This window comes from Penicillium oxalicum, chromosome VI (assembly GCF_001723175.1).
Source record: "Penicillium oxalicum strain HP7-1 chromosome VI, whole genome shotgun sequence".
Taxonomy (NCBI): Eukaryota; Fungi; Ascomycota; class Eurotiomycetes; order Eurotiales; family Aspergillaceae; genus Penicillium; species Penicillium oxalicum.
In genome coordinates, this window is record NC_064655.1 from 1,824,845 (window position 1) to 1,844,143 (window position 19,299).

At 52.3% G+C, this 19,299-nt stretch overlaps 7 protein-coding genes and 3 non-coding genes across 10 annotated transcripts; 6 read left to right on the forward strand and 4 right to left on the reverse strand.

Moving 5' to 3' along the window:
* Positions 1-627: 627 nt before the first annotated feature.
* POX_f07925 (uncharacterized protein) lies at positions 628-4,391 on the forward strand (the record flags this gene model as incomplete). The annotated part of the gene is made up of 3 exons (XM_050116712.1): positions 628-2,356; positions 2,423-2,521; positions 2,587-4,391. 3 exons carry the CDS (start codon positions 628-630, stop codon positions 4,389-4,391), a joined length of 3,633 nt encoding a protein of 1,210 aa, XP_049966851.1.
* Positions 4,392-5,780: 1,389 nt separating this feature from the next.
* Positions 5,781-5,872, reverse strand: POX_tR156. The gene has a single exon. It is a non-coding gene; the product is annotated as a tRNA-Phe (tRNA).
* A 244-nt stretch (positions 5,873-6,116) lies between these two features.
* On the forward strand, positions 6,117-7,539 carry POX_f07926 (Pre-mRNA-splicing factor cwc25; the record flags this gene model as incomplete). Its single annotated transcript, XM_050116713.1, has 2 exons — positions 6,117-6,142; positions 6,234-7,539. 2 exons carry the CDS (start codon positions 6,117-6,119, stop codon positions 7,537-7,539), a joined length of 1,332 nt encoding a protein of 443 aa, XP_049966852.1.
* Positions 7,540-8,465: 926 nt separating this feature from the next.
* On the forward strand, positions 8,466-8,557 carry POX_tR145. Its single transcript has one exon. It is a non-coding gene; the product is annotated as a tRNA-Phe (tRNA).
* Positions 8,558-8,939: 382 nt separating this feature from the next.
* Positions 8,940-11,416, reverse strand: POX_f07927 (AP-1 complex subunit beta-1; the record flags this gene model as incomplete). Its single annotated transcript, XM_050116714.1, has 5 exons — positions 8,940-10,050; positions 10,108-10,536; positions 10,591-10,955; positions 11,014-11,089; positions 11,172-11,416. The coding sequence occupies 5 exons, from the start codon at positions 11,414-11,416 to the stop codon at positions 8,940-8,942; spliced, it is 2,226 nt and encodes a 741-aa protein (XP_049966853.1).
* An 843-nt stretch (positions 11,417-12,259) lies between these two features.
* Positions 12,260-12,958, forward strand: POX_f07928 (ER membrane protein complex subunit 4; the record flags this gene model as incomplete). The annotated part of the gene is made up of 3 exons (XM_050116715.1): positions 12,260-12,394; positions 12,472-12,818; positions 12,880-12,958. 3 exons carry the CDS (start codon positions 12,260-12,262, stop codon positions 12,956-12,958), a joined length of 561 nt encoding a protein of 186 aa, XP_049966854.1.
* A 264-nt stretch (positions 12,959-13,222) lies between these two features.
* On the reverse strand, positions 13,223-14,854 carry POX_f07929 (uncharacterized protein; the record flags this gene model as incomplete). The annotated part of the gene is made up of 2 exons (XM_050116716.1): positions 13,223-14,512; positions 14,573-14,854. 2 exons carry the CDS (start codon positions 14,852-14,854, stop codon positions 13,223-13,225), a joined length of 1,572 nt encoding a protein of 523 aa, XP_049966855.1.
* Positions 14,855-15,816: 962 nt separating this feature from the next.
* POX_f07930 (Kynureninase 1) lies at positions 15,817-17,477 on the reverse strand (the record flags this gene model as incomplete). The annotated part of the gene is made up of 4 exons (XM_050116717.1): positions 15,817-16,259; positions 16,320-16,785; positions 16,863-17,209; positions 17,288-17,477. The coding sequence occupies 4 exons, from the start codon at positions 17,475-17,477 to the stop codon at positions 15,817-15,819; spliced, it is 1,446 nt and encodes a 481-aa protein (XP_049966856.1).
* A 404-nt stretch (positions 17,478-17,881) lies between these two features.
* POX_f07931 (Iron-sulfur assembly protein 2) lies at positions 17,882-19,042 on the forward strand (the record flags this gene model as incomplete). The annotated part of the gene is made up of 2 exons (XM_050116718.1): positions 17,882-18,187; positions 18,671-19,042. 2 exons carry the CDS (start codon positions 17,882-17,884, stop codon positions 19,040-19,042), a joined length of 678 nt encoding a protein of 225 aa, XP_049966857.1.
* POX_rRNA026 lies at positions 18,393-18,507 on the forward strand. The gene has a single exon (XR_007588117.1). It is a non-coding gene; the product is annotated as a 5S ribosomal RNA (ribosomal RNA).
* Positions 19,043-19,299: the final 257 nt, after the last annotated feature.

The following is a 19,299-nucleotide window of genomic DNA, read 5'->3' on the forward strand; positions in this document are numbered from 1 at the left end:
GGATGCAAGAGAGAGAGAGAGAGAGAGAGAGAGAGAGAGAGCACCTTTTCCAAAATTCTTGTTCTCTACACTTCTTGAGTACTGTCGCTGGAGGACTTTAGCCTGGACACCAGCCGCCGATCGCCAGTGGAGCCAACCGCTCTGCGTGTCTCCCTCATCCCGCCTGGTGACGACCACCCACCTCACTCTCTCACCCTGCTCGTCCCGCAATCTCCCACTTCATCCATCCGGTCCTTTTGTGCGACGACCGGTTGCTTGTGTATGCTCTCCCTCCCTCCTGTCCCATTTCTCTGGTGGAATCCCTTCCTTTTCCTCGTGGTAGACTCGGGTGAGTTCAACAGCCCCTCTTGCCGTCTCCCCCCTCATCGCTCTTAGGCACCCATCTCCCCTCCACTCCCCAGAACTCTTTCGTCATTCGGGTCTCCCTCCGTGCCTCGGGCAACCATTGACGAGCGGATGCAAGCTCAAAGCATCAGTGCCCACGTTGAGCATCTCCCCAGAGTAGATTGCGCTAACCTCTTGGCCTGGGACAGCTCTCGTGGCCCTTAGTTGATCCCGCATTTGCTTGTTGAGTATCCTGGTGCTTCCTCACCCGTTCCCCTCCGAACTTGGGTATCTTCTGGCCAGATGTCCAACCCGCCTTTTACGGTCCGAGCGGTCTTTGAATATGCTTCAGGCCACGATGATGACCTGAGCTTCCCCATCGGCCAAATCGTGACCGTCACGGCGGTGGAGGATGACGATTGGTATTACGGTGAATACACAGATGGGGCGGGGACCAAGCAGGAGGGCATATTTCCCAAGAACTTTGTCGAGAAATATGAACCTCCTGCACCCCCACGACCAACACGGCCCAGCCGACCGAAGAAGGAGGCTGAGCCTGCTCCTACGGAACCTCCAGTCGCAGCAACGGAAAGGCAGCCGCAGGTCGAGCCCGAGATTGCGGAGCCCGCTTCCGCGCCTGTTGAGGTACCAGCTCCCAAGCAGGCTCAGCCAGAACCTCCTCAATCTCCCCGGGAGATTTCAAATCCGGTCGCCGAGCCCTATGTATCGCATCAGCCTCCCTCACAACCGGCCGCGACTACTGCAGCTCCTGCTGCATCCTCAGTGGCCGCGCCGCCTCCGGTAGCTAAGAGCACCAAGCCTCCACCTCCTGCGGTTGCGGATAAACCCTCCGGGTCTTCCTTCAAGGATCGAATTGCGGCCTTCAATCAGTCTGCTGCCGCACCAGTTGCTCCCTTTAAACCTGGTGGTTCCCAGCAGTCCACCTCGTTCATCAAGAAACAGTTTGTGGCTCCACCCCCTAGCAAAGATTCCTTCGTCCCTCCGCCGCGGGAGCCCGCGCCAAAGGTATACAGAAGAGAAGAAGACCCCGATGTCAAGGAGCAATTGGCGCGTGAGCCGCCAGTCTCGGAAGCCCGACCGCCTCCGTCTGCCTCGGTGTCCATGCCCAGCGCTGAAGAAGGGTCTGAGGACCAACCAAAACCGACCAGCCTGAAGGAGCGTATTGCGCTTTTGCAGAAGCAGCAGTTGGAGCAGTCCCAGCGCCACGCCGAGGCAGCGCAGAAGAAGGAAAAGCCCAAGGCTCCTAAGAAACCCGTCGAGCCGCAACCGGAATCCGCTGAAGCCGAAATTGGTTCGGAAACCTCTCCCACCGACGCTGCGAGCACAGCTCGCGATCCTAGCGTGGAAACTGTACGTGCCCGAGCACCCCCGCCTCAGCCAGCTCCCCTCTCCCCCTCGGAGGAAGTTGCAAGCGAGTCAAATGATGCCGATTATTCTGCGGCGGCAGACTCGGAAGATGCTGGAGAGACTTCTGCAAGCAAGCCCGAGGACGAGGAGCAATCTCGCAAGGAATCCACCCATGCAGTTGAGAAACAAGGCGAAGAAGCAGATGTTGAGGAGGATGCAGTGGAGGCAGAGGATGAGGAGGAAGAAGAAGAAGAAGTCGACCCAGAAACCAGGCGCAGAATGGAACTTCGCGCGCGAATGGCCAAGATGAGTGGCGGCATGGGCATGATGGGACTTTTCGGTCCTCCAGGTGGTCTTCCAGGCATGGGACCTCCACCAGCAACTCGCAAACCCAAGACTCCCGGGGAATCTGAAAAACGGTTCGTGGAGCCGGAGCCGACCTCCCCTCTACATGCTCCTCCTGTCCCATTGCCTGGGATGAACGTGGGTGCTATGATTCCTGCCACTGTAGAAAAGGAGGATGATACTCAGGAGGAAGAGCATGGGTCGACACTAGTTTCAGAGCAGCATCCCCCACGAGAGGTGCCAGATGTCGAGGATGTCGTACGTGATATCCCTCTGTCACGTCGATCAACCGACAGGGCCCCCCCGGTCCCATCTACCGGTACGTTACCCCTTTCTCCCTCTCGATAGTCCTGTAATCACGGGCCCGCTGACCACATGCGAATAGAACGCACCGCTGCGGTGCCTCCAGTGCCAGAGTCGCGCCCGGTGCCACCACCTCCAGTGCCCGCTGAAGCCCCCAGATCGCCGCCTTCAGTTCCATCAGGTTCGTGAATTCCCCTGAACATTTCATATCCGGTTTTCAAGCCTCCAAAGTTGACCAGTTTCCAGGCCGGCCGGCACCTCCTCCACCGAGGCCCTCCACGGGTGATGAGTCCGATGACGAACTCTCCGTCCACGCGGGGAACCTATCTCTGAACGAGTCAGGTCAAACGCCTGCAGTCCCAGCTCCAGCGCTCCCCGATCGGGTGGATGCTCGTCGTCCCTCGACATATGACGCGTCCCCTCCATCAACTGCGACCTCGGTCGCCGAAAAGAGAGCAAGTCGCCCACCACCTCCGATCCCAACAAATCCACCATTGCCTCCATCACAGAGCCGCGCGCCTCCTCCACCTCCTCCTGGCCAGCTCCGTCGACGTTCTACCGTTGACAGTCACACGAGTGCGCCGAGACAGGCCGGTGACGATACTGAAGGCGAAGTTACTGAGTATGATGGGGATTACGACACTGATATTGCATCAAGCGCCAAATACAAGGACGCCTTGAAGGCCCATGAGCGGGAATCCAGTATTGACGAGGGCACCATCACCGACGATCATTCTACCTATTCGCCCCGAAGCCCTACTGAATCTCGTCTGCCTCCACCACTCCCTCCTACTGTTGCTCCTCGGGGCGTCCCTCCTCCTCCACCCAGTCAACCACCGCGCAATGCCCGCGCCTCTATTGACACGCCGCGTGGACCACCTCCTCTCCCGCCTTCTCGTGACGCCCCCCGTGGAACCGGAGTGACCCCCGAAGATGAGGAATACGATCCATTCAACTACTCCGCTCCTCAACATGGGCTACCTGACCCTCCCGCACCGCCGAGCGGGCGACCGGAGGTTCCGCCTCTTCAGACTCCGCAGGCTACGACTGGGGATTACGCCAATGCGTACGAGGCATCTCCAGTAACAAGTCCAGTTCACGAGCGGCCAAGCTCACTTCTTGAAAAGAGGCCATCTCTGGCGCCACCCCCTCCTCCCCCTCAGTCGCAAGCTCCCCCTATGCCTTCCCCCTCTGCTGCTCGGAGTGGACGAGCATCGATGGATCTGATGCGTAATCAGCGGCGATCCATGGATGTAACTCGTCCGTCGATTGACCAAAGCTTCATCGCCACCGATGTTGATCTTGGTGAAGGCTCCTTGTGGTGGAGTCAGCCCAACATGATTCCCCCAGTCTTCCAGAACCGCAAGGATGTACTGTTCGAAATCGAGGAGTCATCTGTCCCGAACCAAGGCGGCTCGACTACTATTTCAAAGGATGTTTATGTTCTGTTCATGGACTATTCGCAGACAGTGGTGACGGTCCAGTATGATAGCAAGAATCCCGCAGATGCCGCTTTGGAACAGCGCCATGAACCTCCTCCCCATCAACCCCGCCAAGATCAACTGGAGCAGGCCCATTTCCAGATTGGGACCCGAATCTCGGAGGCTGTCAATGCTGTTCAGAGCTCGACCGTTAGCGATGGGACTCCATTTGGACTGGTCCAGCACCTTTTGAAACCACTGTCTGGGGTCCTTCTTCCCGTTGGAACTCGCGCCTACGGAGCCTTGGTCTATTCGAATCTCGCCAATGCATCGGTGTCACAGAATGATGAGATTCGGGCTGGTGACATCGTCAGCTTCCGCAATGCTCGATTCCAGGGTCATCGTGGCACAATGCACCAGAAGTACAGTGCCGAGGTTGGCAAGCCCGACCATGTAGGAATTGTTGTCGATTGGGATGGTACTAAAAAGAAGATCCGGGCTTGGGAGCAGGGACGGGAAAGCAAGAAGGTGAAGATGGAGAGCTTCAAGCTTAATGACCTTCGCAGTGGCGAGTGCAAGGTATGGCGCGTGATGCCTCGCAGCTGGGTCAGCTGGGAGTCAGCAAGATAACTTGATGCATGACTGCCCCTGGTCCTGCATCTTTCGAAACGGCACCACCGATCGTGAGCCCTAGTTTGGACATCCCACGCGTGACCTATAAATGTGTTTGTGCAAGGGGTCTTTCACATTGCGCATGCTCTCGACCTCTCCCTGCGAACCAGATCTGTGCTGATAATATCACTTCCCATCACTTCCCTCCCGTCTCCTGTCCGTCTTTCCGTTTGCGAGATTTCTGCTCATGTAGTTATGAAGCGCCTGGGACACTTTGTTTCTGATGAAAAATGAGCAAGCGTGCACTCTCTATTGCTAATTTCAAATTTTTCTTACGTCCTCCCCGATATATGTGCAATGAATCCTCGACGGTAGGAGCATTGCTTGCCAGTTCCCTTGACACTCTTGTTTCGTCTTGTCTTTTTGCTCTTCCCTTGTATCTATTGCCGACTTATGCATTCTGACACGATATAAGAGGCTGTATGCTAGTGCAACTTGACCCCAAGAAAGATATCTCCTACCTGGAATTCAGCTAGAGATCACCGGTCCAGAGAAAGGGATGATGGCCCCTGCTCATCGGATTCCCACGACGGCTTTTTTTTCGAAGTACCAAGCAAAGCAATACCTTAGAAAGAGTGCTCGTAAGACCCCTTAGCATTTGGAGATCTCAGCCCTGAGCCTTCATCCAAATATCCATCTAGCCTGTGTCCAAGCCTCCGTCGGACCCTGACTTGATGCAGTCCTCCATTTAACCCTCGGTTCAACTGTTCCAAGCAGTAAAACTAGCTCACAGAAGTTAAAATTCTGATGGCAAGTTGACATTCGACCACTGGCGGTAGCTTTCAAAAACGATACCTCACTTATGTTCTTTCAGAGACAAGCGATGTATGAACTTCTCCTGGTCATCAAACGCTATACCTCAATAGAGCACCTAGTCAAGATCGCCGAAAGTACTCTACGACTTTCGAAATTGGAGAATAGGATAGCATAGGTGGAGCTAATGATATTGTTCGACACTGTGGTTCCAGGTTCCAGAACCGGTCCATGTCCAATGTGTCGTTATTGATAGTTTGTCAATGGAATGAAATCAGACTCTTACCGCAAGGTTTCGGTTTTTTCAACGACGCATAGTACCTTGAATGAAATAGAGAATAGGCATTCCGGCGCAGGAGGGGGTTGGCTCCATGCTGTGTCAAGCGTCAGTCACGGTCGAACATGCAAGAGTCATCTATCGACATAACAAGACATGGTGAGTAGCGGAGAAGAGAGATTGTAGTTTATATTGTGGCAATAAAGGTTGATATGAATCTCTCTCTCGCAAGGTTATAATGAAATTGAAAAGGGTCTTGGAAAAGAAGATGAGGGATGGTAGTTGAAAAAGAAAATTTGTGAAAAGCAAAAATGTAATGGGACAAGCCAGGCTCGAACTGGCGACTTTACGATAACAGAGACAGAAGTTGTTCTTCAGTCGTACACTCTCCCAGCTGAGTTATTATCCCATTGCATGTTTTTCTTACAATTTTTTGCCAATATATACTATCTTGAAGCAGCATCGCTCATTAAGCGGCAAAGCACCCCCTTTACCCCATCCTTACTACTCAATCAACCCAGACCCACGTGACCGTGTTATCAGCCAGGCTGTGATCTGCGGTAGATGGTGGCCACCCGAAAGAAGCTCCGGCCCAGAGACGTCTCGAGCTTTCAATCACCCCCCGCCGAAGCTACCCAAATAAAGTGCACAAAATGGGTGGAGATCTTAATTTGAAGAAGTAAGGAATTATCTCCTCGGACGACTTCTCGTGTTTTACTTGCTCCAGCATTCAAGCAAGCTATGCGCCGCATTACTAACTAATGTCGCAGGTCATGGCATCCGTCGCTGCTCCGCAATCAGGAGCGCGTATGGCAGCAGGAGAAGCGCGCTCTGGAGGAGCGCAAAAAGGTCGAACAACTTCGACGTGAGCGAGAAGAAGAGCGTCAAATCCAAGAGCTGCAACGTCTTCAGGAAGCTTCGGGCAAAGCCGCGCCTCAATCACGGGTCGACTGGATGTACCAGGCGCCTTCCAGCTCCACAGGCCATTATTCGGAGGAGATGGAAGGATATCTTCTAGGCAAGCGACGAATCGACGGTATCCTGTTGAAGAATGATGCAGACAACCAGAAGCTCGAAAAAGGTGCGGACGTGGTTGGGGCCAACGCGGCGGCTGGTCCGTCGGTCGGCTCTGCGCGTGACACCATGACCAAGGTTCTCAACGACCCACTTCTCGAGGTCAAGAAGAGAGAGCAGGCCGCGTATGAAGCTGCTGTCATGGAGGCCGCTCGGCGAAGGGAAAGAGAGGCGCGCCGCAAAGGTGAAAGTGGTCGTGATCGAGATCGGGATCATCGCCACCGAGATCATGATTCGAAGCGCCGACGATACAGCGATGATAGAGAAGATGATCGTCGACACAGATCGCACCGCAGTGACCGCCGCTATCGCTCAAGATCGCCTGTCTCCCCGGAGAGGACGCACCGGAGGCATCGAAGTGAGCGTGACCGCCGCAGGGATGACAGACGTCGAGTTGAGGATAGGGATCGTCGCCATGAGGATAGGGATCATCGCGAGGATCGACCCCGAGCGGACCGCGATCGTGATGAATATTCTCACCACGGGGAGAGGAGAGATTCGTATTCCAGCCGTGCAGGCGATCGAGACTCTGGATCAAGGCGCAATCATGACCAGGATCACGAGGGATCTCAACGCAGATCCTCTCCACGTCGAAAATCACCGCCCGCAACCCGGGACTCAAAGCGCCATGACTATGCGAGCGAAGACCGTCGCGAGCCTCCCCGACGAGACCACATCAACCGCAATGATTCTTTCCATCGCAGTCGTGGCCTGCCTCCCGGCCAAAACGGATCCAGCAGACCAGATCCCAAGATTCAAGAAGCCGAGCGTCTCCGCAAACTTGCAGAGATGCAGTCGAATGCGAATGATCTCGAGAGTGAACGACGTCAACGCCTTGCGGACATTACTGCGAAGGAGGAACAAGAGAAAGAGGCAGACGACAAGCAGCGCTCAGACCGCGGTCGATTCATATCCAAGGTGCATCAACGCGCGCAAGAGGATAGTCTTGACGAGCGCATCCGACGCAGTCGCGGTGGACTTTCTAAAATGGACGAGGATTAAATTCTGACATCCCTGGTTGTCCTGGGCTACTGCAGGTCTCGATTCCTTTGGGGGTGAATTCTATAGATCTTGCATCGCATATCAAATCTTATTTACGGGGCTCCTCCACTATTACCATCTCTGGTTTCTTGTCGATAGGCGCTGTAATGAGGTCGGGCTACAGAACATGATACAGCCATAGCAATTCTGCAGCCACTTTGTAGTATCATGTCCGCAGTGACTGGCTTAGCCGGCTACCCTAGCCCAAATTATTTTTACTGCCTCTTCTTTGGCTTATTGACGCTCTAGCACCCCAAACCTAATAATGCTTCAAATTGCAATCGCAATCGTCAGATTTCGCAAGCCGATCAGTCGTCACCACTTTTGGTCTTCATAGTTGCCATACCTTAAGCCGGTCTGCGGTTTGGGTAGGTCCTTGGTCACCTGAACTTCCGGCGAAGGAGTCTAACCACCGATCGATCATTAACAGCGCATCCATGTCCATTGAGGACTTAGGAATATATAAAAATAGGTAGAGCGCAGTGCCCAGTCCCACGGATGTGGAAAACATAACTGAAACGCAAATTCTCGGTCATAACTGAATGTAGATCATGCTGGGCAGTCTAATTCTCAACAAGGTGAAAGCAATCTGACGTTACCATAATGGTACTTGGCATACGAGCCAGATATAAATTGAATGTCTCCAGATGCACCAACACAATATCTGGGAGCTGTTCGTTGATATCGATGGAATGAAATACATACACAAAGGCATGATTAAGCAAAAGGTATACCTTAATAAATTGAACCGTAATCAAGCCGGTTCGATAGGCAAACTTGGACATTTTCAGAAACGGTCGCTCGACTACATACAAATGAGAGGAACTACGAGTGAGTAAAATATTCAAAGAATATAATTATAAAAAATTGGAAGTTAAACATGAAATGGGATAATAACTCAGCTGGGAGAGTGTACGACTGAAGAACAACTTCTGTCTCTGTTATCGTAAAGTCGCCAGTTCGAGCCTGGCTTGTCCCATTACATTTTTGCAATTTTGCAATTGCCAACAGCCTCGTCCCTGGGCTAATTTTCTTGCTGAAGAACACCTTTTTTTTCTCTCCATTTAATAAACCCCCAGTTATTCATGTAGCAACAAACATTTCATAGGAGTTTCATCCTAGATAAAAGGCCGTCATGTCCAGGCTGCACCATCTACCCATCTGGTTTACAGCCCCCGAGCATCTACGTCCATATTGACCAAGGACTGACTGATGTACATTGACACTCGATATTGACTTTACATTGATGTCTGACATTAACGTGTGTGGGATTGGCATTTGGTATTGATGGTTCGTATTGATATGTAATTATGATGTTCAAGATTGAATCTTCATGAAGATCCTTTGGGAGCAGATGCCACTCACAGTAGTAGCAGCTCACCTGTCGCAGCACCACCCGCATACTGTGGCTGATATCCTTGCTGCTGATTCTGAGTCACGACAAACTGCGCCGGTGGCGCACCACCACCACCTGCTCCTCCATCGTCACGCCCTCCCAAATGCATCGCTGCCATCTGCTGAGAGCCGATTCCATTAAAGTACTGATCAGCTGCGTTGATAGCGTCCGCGCCAGCTGCACTTCCGGTCGCGTTGGGGTCGACGGCAAAACCAGGCTGAGGTGGAGGGTAGACCGGGCTGGTGGGGTTACCTGTCGTGGTAATTGTCGCGAGACCACTGTTGCTGGTCGAGCTGGACGCTAAATTGGCAGTTGGAGGATTGTACTCGAGCAGGCCGGCTGTGCCGTCTTCCTGTGGTGGGCGCTGCAGGGCTGGGCTGGGCTGCAGTCGGCGAGGACGCGCAGCACGAAATACTTGGTGGATGGGCTTGAGGTAAACGGTCGCCAATGTACCAACATTGAGACAGAGTTCCTCTAAAGTGCGAGGATCAAGCTTCTCGCTCTCAGCTGTAATAGGTGGTTTCTGACCCATGACCACTTGCTTTGCGGTGGCTGGATCGGTGGACAGGAGACGCCAGTACATGTATCCTCGATCGCGAAGATCCGGATCGTCGGTCTCCTCGGTGCACCATTTGAGGACCTGCGGAACAAGCTGCTGGCCCTTGGTTGGCCGTTGAATGAACAGCTTGACCGTTGCAGTCAATAAAGCTAGCTGAACTTCGATTGGCTCGTCGTGGAACGTTGCCAGGTAATCTTTCAATAGCGCGTCCGAGTTTTCGATGCGATCGGCATACTGGCCAATGATCCAAATGACAGCCGCTTTGGCCTCGGGCTCGTCAAGATCGTCAATGTTGCGAATCACGTTGCTAATGATGCTTTCGTACTGGTTGGGATATTTGCGGAAGATGTTGCGAATCACCACTGTCGCCTCCTGGACAATGTATGGAATCTTTGCATCCACCAATTCCAGCAGAGTATCTATACATCGCTTGGCAGCTGATTCAATCTTGATGGCCAGCTTGCCGATGGCGCGCACCGCTTTACGGACAAAGTGCACGTCAATCTCAGTCGCATATCTAGAAGTTCACGGTCAGTGTAGCACAGGGGAGATGACAGAGCGGTCTTGGGCTTACTCTCGGAGCTCTGCGAGGACAATGGAAATATTTTCTTCCGTCGTCAACATAAACATGAGTTCCAGCTTGGTCACTTTGACATAAATTGGGTCATTGTAGTTACAGAAGAAGACCCTGATGTCGTTCCGAAGAACCTCGGGCCGCTTCTGGAGGATGAGAATAGCATTTCGGAGAGCCAGATACTGAATTTCAGGGGGTTTCGAAAGTAGCGTGACCAAAGGTGGTGATAGCTTGCGGCAAAGAGAGGAGATGTGTTTTTCGTCGGCAATGTAGTTCATGAGGTAGAGAATGACTCGACAGGCAGTCAGAACGACGGCGGAGTTCTGATGAGACAGCCGAGGTGCTACTCGCTCAGCCAGCAAAAGCGCCTCAGCAGTGTCTTGCGGCACGTAGGACATCAATGCCTCCAGGATGTAACTTTGACCCCACCTATTCATCAGATATTAGCATATGCCTTGACATATCGAGGGAATCATCTCATACTCGGAGCAGTCGGGCAAGATTGATACCAGCTTTGAAGCGCTGACGTAGTCGATGGTGAGTGAAATTGATTCACTGCGGCCCCAGATGTCGCACAAGGCAGCCAGAACACTCGAGACGACCGTGGGATTCTCATCTTTGAGCATGCGGTTGAGTCGATCGATCAGATCCGAGTTCTCCACCGTCTTTTTGTCGTGTTCGTACAGCTTGGCGACGCAGAAAGCAGCGGTTTTCCGTACGTAAGGGTCGTTGTCTTGCATGAGCCGCTTCAATGGCTGAAAAGTTGCTTCAACGAACTCACGCACGTGGACGTATGAGATGGTTCGGAGGGCAAGAGCGCGCACAAGGGGATTTGTATCATCCATGTCCTGAGCGCACACGTTAGACATTGATTCTTTCCACGAGCATCGGTCATTCCGCACGCACATCGACCAGAATCGGCAAAGCCTTCATCGCAACCTCGGGTTTAAGTCTGGAGTAATTGACCAAGAAGAGAAAGCACCTATGACGTGAAGTCAGCGAGTCTGCTCTTTTTTCAGAGGCCATATAACCTGAACGTGAGTTGCGTAGAGATCCCAACATACATTTTTTTGATCTCCAAGCTTGGCAGGTTCATGCACTCGATCACATCTGGAAAGAGCGCAACCATATCGTTATTACTCATGGTCATATTGGCGACAATCTTCTTCAGGGCGATCTTCTTGGCCGAGTAATTCTTGTCCTTCTTGCCGCCGCTGTTGAGCTCTTGTCGCAGCTCAGCGACCTTGCCCTGTGGGTGGTGCAAACCGTGTGAGCGAAGCACTAGATAAGTTGAATACCCGCCGAACATGGTGAAGATGATTTTGAGAAACAGGGAGCGAACAATGCAGAGAGCGAGATCAACACGCAAAAGGCAAGGGCACAGGCAGAGTCTCTCGGCGACCCCGGATCGCGTTGTTCACGACCAGCGCATGATATGGTAAGTCGATGCGGGGAAAGGCGCCAAAGCAAAGCCGCACCGAGCTCGCCGAGAAATCCAGCCAAATGTGAACTAGGAAAGCTTGTTGGGTACATACCCTCGCAAAGAGCTTCGCATCGCCTCCGGAACTCATAGTGTGTCTGTTGTTGAGTTCCACGCTTTCATTCAAGATTTCCTCCTCCTCGGAGCTGGTGAGGCAGACTCGATGTTGACCACTGAAATTAAGAGGGAAAGTCTTCGATTATTCCAATGCTTCTGCGCAAAGGAGCCCGCGACTGGATGCTATTGCGAGAATGGTTGAAATCAGGCGCCGGGGGAGGACTCGTGATTTTAGAGAGGAAAGGAAGAGGGGAGGTGGGCGGAATCGTCGAGATATCGAGAAAAGGAGGGCTTTCACTGCACTGCTGCTGAGGCCCGTCGGAGGGTATTGCAGGGTGATCAAAGTCGTCGACTGCCCATAGTCAAAATGGTACGGGCAATTGACAAGCAGCGTGAGCAGGAGAAGGCAAGTGTTGAACCCAGGCGTGGAGAGAAAGGAGAGGCCTGGTCAAGCTCAAGGCGGAGTGAAAGTGGAACAGCTGCGGAGGAAACCTCCCCCCCCGTCATCTTTTCCACCGTCAACGACAACCCCCTCCCTTCTTCCCCTCGGCCAACGTGCTCCTTCATCTGCGCCGAATTTCACCTCAAGAATCATTGAAATCCTAGCTCGTGACAATGTCATCGCCTCTGCCTCCGCCACCTCCACCGCAGTGGGTGGTGACGATGAACTCACCACTGCCGCGTCCCACCAAAGCCGCGTCCAGTCTTCCGGATCCACCAGGCTTCTCCAGCGGCCGGGGAGGGAAAGTGGTGAGTACTGAGAGAGCATGGGCTGTAACGCTGGCGGTCCGCGATCGTACTGTCGATCGAGTACTAACAGATCTCAGCGCCAACAACAGCAACACCAACCGATCGCAAAGAAAGCCGAAGAAACCGATGCCTTGAAAATGAAGAAAGCCTGGGAGATTGCCATTGGCCCCTCTAAGCAGCTTCCCATGAATGCCATTATGATGTACATGTCTGGCAACAGTCTCCAGATTTTCAGCATCATGATGGTCTTTATGCTATTCAAGGGCCCCATTCAAGGCCTGATCAATACCAACGAGGCTTTTGCCAGATACGAGACACCTTCAACGCGCGGGCGCCTGGTGGCCGTAAAACTGGTCTATGTCCTGATGCAACTGTTACTGCTGGCATTGGGGATTTGGAAAGTGAATGCAATGGGACTTTTGCCGTATGTGTCGACCCTACGATTCGCGAGTCCAGACCCAGTGGCTAATACGTTAATCGAGCAGAACCACGAGATCAGACTGGCTTGCGTGGGAATCGGAGAGACAGCCTCTAGAGCGGGCATTTTTCGCGCTGAAGGGATGATAAAGGCGGGTTCCACTGGGGCTTGGCCCACACCATGTCCACATGAGAGCAGCTGCTTCCTGGAAATATCGAATTGTATTATGACAGCAAGAGATTCTACGAATGTTGACTTCCTCCAAATCATTGATGGCATGAATTTCGTGGTCTAAATTGGGGTATCGCTGGGTGATGGCAATGCTCATCGCGGCATGAAGAGCAGGCGAGAGAGACAGAGAGAGAGAACCCCCCGGAAAAGATTCGTTCGTCATCGGCAGAAACTAGAAATTAGTTGTCAGTAGCGGCTCTGGTCCCCTGCTCTTTCTCGCGTCTCTTCGCTTCTTCCCTCAAGCGGCGTTCTTCTCGCCACTGAGGTCCCTTGTAGATGACGAGAAGAAGCAGCGGGGACGTTGCGAGCATCACCAGAGCCACAAAAGTGAAGCACCATCCGCGGCCCATGGCCGCAAGCATGGGATCAATCAGCGCCGTGGCACCGGCTCCAATGAGACAGCGAAAGAGGTTGTTGGCAGCGGTAGCTTTGGCCGCCTGTGTTGGATAAAAGTCAATCAAGATTGTGCTGACCGTATTGAACGCCCCAGTCAACGTGAGTCCCATTAGAAAAAGGATGGTCGTTGGAGCAGCCAAGTGAACGCGAAAATCTAAGCACCAGCCGAATGCTATGATAGAGAGGCTCCCGAAGACAAGCATTGGAAATGCAATTTGTAGGCGAGCCTTCTCAATCGGAAAATTCATGAGGTCTGTGTGCCGATTTTTGACAAGAGGGAATCCCAAAGCCTTTGCGATGCGACGGTAGTTGAAATCCAAGAGCTTTCCGTTCAGAATCGATGCGATTGAAGCGCCGAGGCCAAAGGGGATATAGCACAACCCAATTTGAAGGTCGTCCAAGCCGTACAGCTCCTGATAGATCGAGGGGATTGTGGCACTAACATCATAAAAGCCAGCAAAAAGAATGGCATTGCAGAAGAGCACAATGCTCGTGTCTTTCTGAATGACGATCGCCAGGGTTTGCAGAGGGTTTGGAAAACGCAGCTTGGGCCGGGTGGGATTGACTGGTACTTCGAGACCTTCCTCGCGGGCCTTGCGGGCTTTCAGATAACTGATTAAGGACATGTTCCACTTCTGAGGCGGTATTGAGCCATTGCCCACGATACCACGAGCTGTTTCCGGAAAGAGTACCAGGAGCGGAATAATAAACGACCCGGCGAAGATGACCAAAAACCAGAAAATGGCTCGCCAGCCAAGGTACTGTGAAAGCAGCCCTCCGACGACTGGGCCAACTGAAGGACCTAGCAGTGAACCAGCCGTGACGAAACCCATATAGGATCCTCGTTCTGCTGCCGTGGCCACATCAGATACCACACCTGATGAGAGTGCGATCGTGGTGCTACTTCCAGCACTTTGCAGACATCGCAGAACAAATAGTGCCGCGTAGTTGTTTTGCAGGGCAAGTCCCACGTTGGCGGCAATGTAGATGGTGAAGCATACAAGGTACGCGGGTCGTCTTCCGGCTTTGTCAGCGAAATCACCGATAAACATGGGCGCTAAGCCCTGAAAGATCTGTTTTAATTGAGTGTCAGTGGTAAAAATCTCCAATACGTTCAAGTGAGAGCAACATACCATATAACTGGTGAGCGTCAGATTTATCAGCGAATTCGAGACATCGAGATCTTCAGCTAGTGTATTTAAAGCTGGAAAGTAAATCTGAGACGAAACCGGAGAGAAAAAGCCAGCCCACGAGGCCATAAACACAATGTACCGTCGTTGTCTTTTCGTGAATATGGTATAGTCCCTGTTGTCAAACCTGTCGTCTTGGGCGCCTTCATGATTTTGCTTCTCTTTCGCAGCCTTGATGTCTGTTAGGGCAGCATCGGCGGATGATGTTGCCATCTCTTTGTCCATTTGACTTGAGATGGCTCAACCAAAGTCACAGCAGATGCTAGGCCAAAATCTGGTAAGAAAAACAGCGATGGCATGCTAGCGAAAAGGCAAGGGTGAATGTATGTGATTCACTTATAGTCGCGCGTCACTAATCTTGATCTAGGAAGTCTCTGTATCAAATCATCGAAGCCCTGTCAAAGTCCGGTGTATCTCCGTCGGGGTGTGGAGAAAAGAGAGACCAATGGACCGGTGCCGAGATGCCGAACAGGCTCGTGGCCTCGACAGCAAGTGGCTCATGGCAGATCAGCCCGCCACTGAGCACTGAACAGTTCAAACTCATGCATCGCATGGAGGCCTTGCAGCGTGTGCGGAGTATTTACTCCGGATCTTGCACGGCTTATCTCATTCATCTGCAACAGACTGCGACATGCCAGTGAACGACAGGGCAAAGCCCGTTCTAGCCTTCGGAGTTGTACTCCGATTAGTCCGATCCGTAGTCACAGTATGTTCGTACTGTAGTCACCCAGTATTATCATTGATAATGACCAGCACCTTTCTAACCTCGGCTCTGCCAGAGCAGCCATACATGCTGTGTTGACCCCGGTGGGCAAGTCAAGTCTGCCGTCATGTTTGGCTTCCGGATCTCTCTGTATGGGAGTAGGCTTTTACCAGTGACGAACCTGAAGGTCGGGTTTGGTAGAGACTTTCACAAAATATACTGTTCGGATTTTCCACGGTTTGATTAAAACACAGGACCCTGCGTGTTTCGGTCATATTCACTCGGGCCTCTGCAATTACAGACCAGATCCGGCCGCGGAGCAGCCTCTAGATGAAGCTCTGCTGAAAGCCCAACATCATGGTCCCAGAGCTCCAGTGCAAATTGAATCAGTACTAAGAGCTACACAGCGGGGAAGCCTTTCGACCAAACACGACCTGACTGAATGGTAATTCTGGCATCGACCTAGTACGCATTCGAATGGGCTTTATGCGGAAGCTTTGACAGCTTCTCGGCACGCCGCGAAAAATATTTGACAGAACTCCCACACATCAGTGTACGTGTTGTACAGGGGAGCCGGAGCCACTCGTATGACATCGGGTTTCCTCTCATCAATCACCACACCGTGTTCTTCCAGGTATGATAAAACCTTGTCCAACAAGCCAGGCCGAAGCCGCAAGCTGAGCTGGGCGCCCCGCTCGGCAGGACTCGAGGGTGTGATCATACTGAAGGGCTTATCCTCCGGGGAGGCATCGAGTGGATAGTTGAGCAAGAGATGCTCCAAGTAACCCGTCAACTGAAGTGATTTCTCACGAATGGACTTTATCCCCGCACGCTGAAAGATCTCGAGAGAGGCGACAACGGCGTTGATGTCCAAGACTGATGGATTGGAGAGCTGGAACCCAGCAGCGCCGGATTGTGGTACGAAGTCTGTTGGGAAAACATCAGCAGCGAGCTAAGACGTCCACGTGCGAACAATCTTGAGCTTACCATTCTTCATTTGAAAGCGTGACTCGAGATCATGTCCCCACCAGCCCGCAAGGCGCGGTCGAAATTCTCCCTGGCGGTCTACCCGGCCGTGCTGCTCGTGAACAAACAGTGCCGCCATTCCGCCGGGCCCGCTATTGAGGTATTTGTAGGTGCACCATGCTGCAAAATCCACCTCCCATTCGTGAAGGCGTAGATCAACATTACCAGCAGCATGAGCGCAGTCCCATCCAATCAAGATACCCTTGGAGTGGGCATGCGCCGTGATCTGTTGAATATCAAAGTATTGCCCGGTGTAGAACTGAATGGCAGACAAGAGAATCAAAGCGGTGTTGGAAGCATTTTCGTCAATGACCTTGATGATTTGGTCCGTGGTAAGCACCGGGCGATCCGCATTCTCCGGCTCGATCAGGACCATGGCCTGCTTGGGGTCACGTTTGTGGTGCACAATCTGTGACTCGATTGCATACTACAGTGGTCTCTTGTCAGCATTTTGGACTGTCGAGAAATGAGGTATTTTTGAGCAGAAAATATCTGGTTCCTCACATGGTCGCTCGGGAATGCTTTGCCCTCCAGAATGATCTTGTACTTCTCGTCGGTTGGTTGGTAGAAACTCGCCATGAGAAAGTGAAGGTTGGCAGTCAGTGTCCCCATGACTGCAACTTCGCTCTCAGAAGCGCCCACAATGGGTGCCATCAACTTGGCTGCGGCAGTGTCTACTTCTACAAAGGGAGGTAGCAGTTGGTCTTCGTGGGGAACAAAGTGACCCATGACACCCTTTGTCGCCCATGTGCGCAAGTATCGCTCGATATATTGGCGTGTGCTGCGCGGTTGAACACCAAGTGAGTTGCCACATAGGTAGATGCACTTTGGATCGGCGTCATTCTCGTTGCCTGTCGTGGGAAGATGCCGTGAGAACGGCATCCAAAAGAACGAAGATGAACAGCAGGCTATATTGTCAAATTACATACTCTGTCCTTCGTTCAAGGTTTTGCACTTCAGATCCTTTTTTGATGGGATAATGAATTCACTCCGAAAGTTGCGCAATGGGTCCTGCTGGTCGAGCGCCTCGGCATACTCTCGAGAGTTGGCTCTGATATCATCTTGATATTCGAGTGGGGGTCCGGATTGTATATCTCGGAGATGCAGTCGAGAACCCATGCTGGATGACTCCTTTGTTCACAGCTGAAATTGAATGTCAAATGAGATCCAAGTGTCTATTTGGAGCTACAGTCAGCTATGCGAAATATCTTCTTTCACGAAGCATTAATACATACCAAGCTCACAACGTCGATCTGCTCACTACAAAACATCAGTTTTCCCCCGCTCATGCGGCCTGCTCGCCGTCATAACTATTGCCACCCACTTCCGCCTGACATGACCAATGTCCGGCCTCGTGCGGCCAACTGACTAACCCGCGGCCATCGAATGGAGCCGCAGCCATGCAACTCGGCGTTTAATCACCATTGACCCGATCTAACTTTCCTCTCCTCATCCTACAAGCAGGGCGCCATATCGTACCAGCTCTGGATATGTCGTCACCGTCATTTCTCAAATCCAGCGCTATGCGGCCACTATCTATGCGCCCCTCCAGGCGCATCTCGGCCTTCCGCCCAGCTCTGCGCATCTCCGCATCCTTCTCCGTCACCGAAATCGCAACTCGCCGATTCACTATAGCTACCGCGGCCTCGCCCGTGCCCCCCAGACATCACACAGTCAACTGGAAACGTACAGTTTATTCACCTCATCGTCTACCAGCGGTCGCATTTTCCACATCATCCGTCCAGCGTGCCACCAAGGTCACGCAAAATCCTCGGACTGGAGAAGATGGAGAGACACTCATGATCAACATATCTCCCCGCGCAGTGGCGGTACGTATCTAACAATTTGCTTTCGTGTCGTTCGTCACATATCGCGTTCAAGGGTGCGAGCCGAAGGTAAAACACTGCAGATCAGTCGCCAGCGCGATTCGGGAAAAGTGGGAGTTGGAGCTTCGGGCGGTTCTGAGAACATTGTTGCTGAAAAATCAATTGTTCCACCCGGCGGTTTGGTCCAGTTTGTCTTCTTTACAAGCACATACGACCATAGGGTGTGGAGAACAGGGCTTCCCGTCCGCTCAGCCGTACTTAAGCCACACGCCGGTCAGTTAGTAGTATGGTGGGTGACCACATGCGAATCCTGACTGTTGTATGTTTTTGGCCTTTTGTCGAATCGAGTTTGAAGACCAGTCTCTACAAATCCTTCACCTTTTGAACAACTTCTCCCGATCTTCGTCAAACTTAACCCCCCAGCACTCAATTTATGGTGACGACGAATATTGACATTCTTTTGCTGACATTATGTTTATTCAATAGCGCCTCTGTGAGATCACCGACCCGGCCGCTTCGCCTTCTGCGACCAAGAAAGAAAATCCCTACCATCATCTCCGCATTACCGTTACCAGTGGTGGCTGCCATGGCTTCCAGTACCTAATGTCGCTTGAATCCGCGGAAAAGATCGACCCAGAGGAGGATACCGTTTTTGAGGGGGAGGCGGATCCGTCCGAGACCAGCTCAAATGCTGCCGGCACAGCAAAGGTTATTATGGATGAACCTTCCCTCGAGTTACTTTCTGGCAGCACTGTCGATTATACCACTGAATTGATCGGAAGTCAGTTCAAGATCGTGGACAATCCACGGGCCACGAGTAATTGCGGGTGCGGCACCAGCTTTGACGTGATGGATTGAACTAGCCTGGAGCTTGAAAACTCGGACATCACAGTGATTGGTCTTAAACACTTCCCTCGCATGTAGCATTATGGCACATTCCACACATACAATGAAACGATAGAACAATTTTGCATGTGATGTGGCGCTCATCCGTCTAGAACATACATGCAATCTGCCGAGAAGAAAGACTCTCAGACATCCAAAGACTCACACAAAAGGCTTCCTGGGATTCGAGTTCGATCTAGTATCGGGCAACATTCGTGCATCCATTCCTG